Source organism: Sprattus sprattus (assembly GCF_963457725.1).
Source record: "Sprattus sprattus genome assembly, chromosome: 21".
Lineage (NCBI taxonomy): Eukaryota > Metazoa > Chordata > Actinopteri > Clupeiformes > Clupeidae > Sprattus > Sprattus sprattus.
Genome location: NC_137919.1, coordinates 6809987 through 6817486, shown reverse-complemented (window position 1 = coordinate 6817486; position 7500 = coordinate 6809987). Strand labels below are relative to the sequence as shown.

Below are 7500 nucleotides of genomic sequence, written 5' to 3'. Positions count from 1 at the left end.
GTGAATGATGGATATATATGACAGCAAGTGTGTATGTGTGTGTGTGGTTGTATCAAAGGCATCTAAGGCCAGTGTTTGATGGATGTGTGTGAAAGTGATTGTGTACATATGTGAGTGTGTGTGTGTGTGTGTGTGTGTGTGTGTGTGTGTATGTATCAAAGGCATCTAGAGCCTGTGAAGATGGATTTATGAACAGGCAGGCAATGGACTGTCTGACTATGAGGCGGAACTTCTGAAGCACTGCTGGGCAGTGGATTGGCTGCAAGACAGGAAAAATGGTGGGGCTAGGATCATCATTGGCCACTGAAGGGGTCACTGGGCGTGGCATTGAAACTGGCATCAGCAAAGATGGCCAATGTGCCCACAGTGGTAAAAACCACAAAGATCCACAGAAAGAGGCGGTCCACTACCATGGCAACGTACTGCCAGTCTTCCTTCAGCTGAGAGAGAGAGAGAGAGAGAGGAGGAAATAGAGGGATAGAAAGAAGGGGAAACAAAAGATATGAAATTAATTAAATATACTATGGTAGGGAGTGATACAGAGAGAAAGAGTGAAAGAGAGAAAAGACATAACTGAAGAATTTGAAAAGTTGAGAAAAGACCCTTCCAAAGAATTGTGAAAAAGCTTGCTGCTTTTATTTTGAGTGACTTGGAAGAGACCATGAAAAAACCCCATTTCATCAATGGGTGGGGTCTGTGGGAAACCCTTTGGTTGCTATGGCTACTCCTGTACACAAAGCCCTTACCTGCAGCACACCCATGCAGAGCTGCATCCTATGCAACTGGTGCAACTATGCAACATTCAAGAGCAAGTCCATCCGTATTGAAGGAAGAGTCAAGTCAAGTCAAACTTTATTTGTATAGCACATTTCATATTTACATAGACTCAATGCGCTTATTAGGTAAAAGAAACACAATACAAAATAGTTGAAAACATTTACAACCCAATAAAGTAAATAAAAATGCAAAAGATCAGTAAAAAAAAGAGAGTAAAAGAGAAAAATCATGAATTATATGCCAAAGAGAATAAAAAAGTTTTAAGACCCTTCTTAAAAGAGAATATGGATTGAGGTGACCTGAGTTCTATCGGTAGATTATTCCAGAGGATTGGAGCACAGTAGCTAAAAGCGCCATGACCGTTTTTTGTGTGAATTCTGGGGACATTAAGAAGATATTTATTGGAGGACCTTAAGTGACGGATTGGGTTATGAAGAGATATTAGATCAGAAATATAGGGAGGGGCTAGATTATTTAATGATTTGTGGACAAGAAGGAGTAATTTGAATTCAATTCTTTGTTTAACTGGGAGCCAGTGAAGAGATTTAAGAATAGGGGAGATGTGGTTATATTTGGGAGTTCTAGTGAGTATTCTAGCAGCTGCGTTCTGGATGAGTTGTAGTTTGTTTAACATTTGCTGAGTTAAACCAGCATAAAGTGCATTACAGTAGTCTAAGCGACTGGAAACAAGAGCATGCATTAATTTTTCACAATCATGTTGTGAGAGAGTGTTGCGTACTTTAGAAATGTTTCTGAGATGGTAAAAAGATGCCTTAAAAATGTTGGATATGTGCTTTTTAAAATTAAGATCAGCATCGAGGGTCACTCCTAAGTTTTTGACCTCCTCCGAAGGTGTTGAAAAGACAGAATTAAGAGTTGGATAAAATTTATTTCTGAGTGTTTTTGGGCCAACCAACAAAACCTCTGTTTTTGCATTGTTTAACATTAAAAAGTTTTGGGCCATCCAGGTCTCTATGGCAGAGATGCAGTGAGTGAGATCCCCCAAAGGACTGGGATCATCAGACGAAATAGACATATATAATTGGGTGTCATCAGCATATGAGTGGTACGAGATGTTATGTTGCCGGATGATCGACCCAAGAGGTAGCATGTACAAGTTAAAAAGTAAAGGACCAAGAATTGACCCCTGCGGCACCCCGTATAAAATAGGCTTTGTGTCAGAAAAAAGATTATCAATAGAGACAGTAAAAGATCTTCCGCTTAAGTAAGATGAGATCCAAGCGAGGGCTGTACCTTGAAGACCAACTAAATGCTCAAGACGTTGAAGCAGAATAGCATGATCAACCGTATCAAATGCAGCACTTAAATCAAGAAGAACAAGGACTGACAATTTATGATTGTCAGTAGCAATTCTAAGATCGTTAACCACTCTGACTAGAGCAGTTTCTGTGCTGTGATTTACACGGAAACCAGACTGAAAGGGATCAAAGATGGCATTCTGAGACAGATAGGACACAAGTTGCTTGTAAACAACCTTCTCAAGAATTTTGCCAAGAAAAGGCAAGTTTGATATTGGTCTATAACTGTCACAAGTCAGGGGATCGAAGCTTGGTTTTTTTTAACAGTGGAGTAACAATGGCATGTTTCAAACAGACAGGAAAAATACCAGATAGTAATGATGTATTAACAATTTTAAGTACGTCAGCAGCCACGCAGCTAAAAACCTGCTTAAACAGCTTAGTGGGTACAGGGTCAAGGTATTCCAAGGCATCCCATCCAGACCAGCATTACCTCACTTTATTTCACTTAAGTAAACAATTATACCATCAAATGATACTATGTACTTATGATACATATACATACATACCGCCAGTCAAAAGTTTGGACACACCTTCTCATTGAATGGTTTTTCTTTATATTTATATATGTTCAACATTGTAGATTAATACTGAAGACAGAAAAACTATGAAAGAACACATATGGAATTATACTAAACAAGCCAGAATATGTTTTATATTTTGGATTCTTTAAAGTAGCCAGCTCCCTGTTGTGTGTTTGTTCTGTTTCTGAGTGTATCACAGGATGTTTTTATCACAGATTGACCCTTAAGCCCCCCCCCACCACCACCCCCAGAACCTTCTCATGAGAGCATCTCTGTGCCCCTCCCATGAAGCAATCAGAGGGCAGCCTCCAAAAAACGTGTAGATAAGATGATAAGAAACTTATAGTGATAGATCTGAACATTAACTTAATTAACTGAATATTTAGTATTTAGTGATATGATTATTCAAAAACCTTTTTGAGGGAGTAATGAGCATTTTATACTGTTAAGCCTTGCCCTGTAGGGTAAGTCCTTTTAGAAACAGTATATAATGCTCACGTTGGTGGAACGACCTGCCTAGCACTACCAGATCAGGGGTGTCCCTCTCTACCTTCAAGAAGCTCTTGAAGACCCAACTCTTCAGAGAGCACCTCCCTTCCTAACTGGCACCTTGGCTTAACTTGCACTTAAGCAGTGACAGTCCCGCACCCTTTTCTTTTTCTTTCTATGTCGTTTTCTATTTCTTGAAAAAAAAAAGCAGTATTTATTGTTACACAAGGTTTTATTGCTCTTAGCTTGATTGTTCTCTCCCTTGTACGTCGCTTTGGACAAAAGTGTCTGCTAAATGACTAAATGTAAATGTAAATGAAAGCAGGTTCATGCCACTGCATATCAACAACTGCACTGTTTACCTTGTATGTCTGTCTGGTTTTTACAATTTGTTTTCTTAAACTGCACTGTTTTGTCAAACTGTTGCTTATCTTTTTTTCAATATATATTATTTCTTTTAACTATATCATTTTGTATTATTATTTCTTTCTTTTATTTCCATATCTCTCTGTCATGCCATGCCAAGGGACAACGGATGAAAACTAGCTAACCAAGCTAATTCCAGTGCATTCACATTTTCTGGGAAATGTTTATCAATGTACACTGTCCTTTTTCAAATAAACGCTTAAATAAATAAATAACTAAATAAACACATACATAAATAAATAAACGCATAAATACATAAATAAATAAATAAATATCCACACACTTGCTTTGGATGTGGAATAATGACCATTAGCAGAGTGTGTATTTAAACACTTGGGTGACAGGAGGTAGAGGAGTCGTTCAGCAATCGAAAGGTTGCTACTTCAATCCCGACTCCTCACCAAGTGATCACCAACCGACTCCTCACCAAGTGATGCCTCTGCTAGCGGTGTATGAATGGGCAGATGTCTAAGGCACCTGTAAAGCTTGTTCTATGTGTAGAAAAGCGCTACATAAATGCATTCCATTTACCATTTACTGGTGGTTGCCCAGGTGATCTGTTAAAGAGGCAAACCTCAATTCTAACCCAACACACTTTTTTTCAGCCAAATTCAGCCAATCGCTCTTCAGGGACCTCTAGCTGTCTGTTCTGTAATTGCGCTCAAATACTCCTGCTCAGTCCTGGCTCTGGATATGGGAAAACAAACACCTTGGCCCAGACTGAGACATACACTATTCTATGTAGCCAATCAACAACACTGACACTGTAGCGCTCAAGAGAGGGTGTGTTTAATTGGCTGTTTAGTTCAAATATTCAATTTAGTTTTTTTTACCAGAATTGAGGACTGCACCTCAAAGTTTTTATTTTCTTTGAGCGCACATGCAGACCATGAGGGGCAAATCACTGAATTGGACAAACGAAAGCGTATAGGATTAAATCTGGGGACTGTAGGTGTGGTTCTTGGTGAACCAGCCTACAAACATCTGTCCTGTGGTTCCTTACCGCTACGTAGTCCTTCTCAGCCTGGAGTTGCTCTGCGATGTAGGTGATGGCACCGATGGCCGACTTGAGCTCGGCGGGCAGCGTGGTGTAGTGACTCGGACCTTCAATGAACTTTTTCAGGTCAGTACACATACCATTCGAGTGGAACCTGAACACATGGGAGATTATGGGAAATGTAGTTTTTTTTTGTGGGTTTGTGGAGAATTGAGACTGATGTTTTTATTGTATTACTGACATTAATGACTATAATTTTTTAAGCATGCAAATAAAACATATTACATTAGCACAATGTAAATAACAATAACATAAACACTCATGGAGACACATTACTAACTACAACATTTCTGTGTATTGGAAGTATTTCATACATACAATGTTCTGATCGTATACTTCTGACAATACATTTCCTCGTGTTCATCATTTTATCTGTGCTTTAGCCCCATTTGAAATTAATGTAAGACATTAGACTCGTAAGTGCACACACTTACACATACTATTTCTCTCTCACACACACACACACACACACACACACACACACACACACACACACTCTCTCACACACACACACACACACACACACACACAGAGGCACCTAAGACCTTAAACTTGTAAGTGGCATGTCCTACAAAGCTACTGTGCTACGCTAAATAAATATGTATCATGCGTTGGTGAGGGGTGGCTCAGGGGTAATGAAAAAGCGGACGAGCCTCAGTGAAGTGGACTAAAGAGGCTCAGCTGCACACACACACACACACACACAATCACACACACACACACACACACACACACACACACACACACACTAAATAGGCTCTGGGAAAGGATTGAGTGAAGCGCTGCTGAGTATTTATGTGCAAGATAAAAATCCCAACAGTAATGCAGGACTCTCCACACACCAGCCACCAAGGTGACATCTCCAGACCCTCCCCATCCTGACCGAAACACACACACGCACAAACACACACACACACACACACACACACACACACACACACACACACACACACACACACACACACACACACACACACACACACACCAGCACACAGTGTCTCTCTTTCTCCCTCACACACACACACACACACACAGATACACACTCAGTTACACACACAAGCAGTCTTTTTCCCTCTCTCACACACACAATATACACACTCTCTCTCACACACACACACACACACACACACTTGCATACACACAAAGGCAGTCTTTTTCCCTCTCTCCCACACACACAATATACACACTCTCTCTCACACACACACACACACACACACACAGTTCTAGGATATGCTGCACTGCCATCCTCAATGTCCCTGTGTTGACCCCCTTGCACCATTCAAATCCCTATAATCCTCCCATATGTGACTGATGCTGCTAATATCAGACACACCAGATGTGCTCGCCCTCTCTCTCTCCCTCTTTCTTTCTCTCTCTCTCTCTCTCTTCCCTTTCTCTCTCCCTCTCTCTTTCTCTCTCTCTTCCCTTTCTCTCTCTCTCTCTCTCTTTCATACACTCTCTACATCTCTTACCCTTTTTAATCCTCTATTTGAACCATTTCATAACGAACACTCATCTATTCACTATCTCTGTATCCCTTTATCTGTCTCTCACCAGCTCTCTCTCTCCTCCTCTTCACTCCATGACTAGATGTTGCTAATTTGAAACACAGTGTTCACGTATGCGCCCAGCTACAAATGCATACAAACATGCTCAGAGGCTCAGCTGCACACACACACACACACACACACACACACACACACACACACACACACACACACACACACACAGACACAGAGACACACAGAGACACACACACACACACACACACACACACACACACAGGCCCTTTTTTCTCTCTCACACACACAATATACACACTCTCTCTCACACACCCACACAAGTAGACACACACACACAGACCCAGGTACACAAGCTAGTGCTGCTCTTTTACCATCCCTCCAGCAGGGGGCAGTGTAATACTGCAGAGCCACAGACCTTCACACTCCCTTTCCTCCCCTCACCTCACAGATACAACACCTCCAGCACATCTGCATTCAGGGCAGCGGACAGCAGCTTTTACAATGCAGGGAGCTCTCCAGTGTGTGTGTGTGTGTGTGTGTGTGTATGTGCGTGTGTGTGTGTGTGTGTATGTGAGGGGAGCTGGTTTGACCTCTGCAGTGTCTCTGACAGAGAGGAAGAGATGGGAGGTGGGCTGAGTGAAGCTGTAGTATGGAAGGGACAGTTCCTGGGTGTTCTGCACTGAAGCTAATTAACTCTGCAGTAAACGGTTTCAAATAGAATACTCAAGCTTACCCTCTTAACGTTTATAATGATTAATCTGTACAGTAAGCTATCGGTGTTTACATTCATAACTGTCTTTAAAGTCTTCATAGTTATATATCTACAAGTCTTAATGTTCACATCTCTACTAGTCTTTACATTAATATCTTTGACTGAAAAAAGATATGTGGCAGTAGCTTGGCATCCATGATGGGCATACCTGTCAGCCTATGATTTTGCATGTAGAATAAAATAAAATAAAATAAAATAAAATAAAATAAAATAAAATAAAATAAAATAAAATAAAATAAAATAAAATAAAATAAAATAAAATAAAATAAAATAAAATAGTACAAATACAAAGACATTTGGAGCGCTGTTCCTGTTGTTGCCATGAGGGATAACATATAACACAACAACAATACAATAGCTAAAATAAGATTAAGGGTACAACAAAGTGCAGTGGTATAGAGTACAAGTTCTCCCCCTGAGGTACGTTGCAAATAAATACAGTGTGAAGTAGAGCACATTGAAGACAGGGGGGGCTAACCCTGGGGTAATACTTAGAAGACCTACTACTACAGTCATTTACAGCGGCATTAAACACAGTGGGGGCTAACGCTGTTTAAAATATATGGGGGCTAATGCTATTCAGACTATATGGGGCCTTAAACCATTACTAACC

The 7500-nt window shown here is 40.6% G+C and overlaps 1 protein-coding gene across 2 annotated transcripts in view; it reads right to left on the bottom strand.

The window, feature by feature from the left end:
* chrnb1 (cholinergic receptor, nicotinic, beta 1 (muscle)) overlaps positions 1-7500 on the bottom strand; it is a 31564-nt gene that overhangs the window by 398 nt on the left and 23666 nt on the right. Inside the window, exons 10-11 of one of the 2 annotated variants that reach the window (XM_080860159.1) lie at positions 4539-4686; positions 1-440 (exon numbers count right to left, since the gene is read on the bottom strand). The exon at positions 1-440 is cut by the window's left edge and continues 398 nt beyond it. In XM_080860159.1, the coding sequence (XP_080716285.1) occupies positions 294-440; positions 4539-4686 (295 nt within the window). In that variant the 3' untranslated portion in view covers positions 1-293. The remainder of the gene's footprint in view (positions 441-4538; positions 4687-7500) is intronic. The other variant, XM_080860160.1, reaches the window with a different exon arrangement.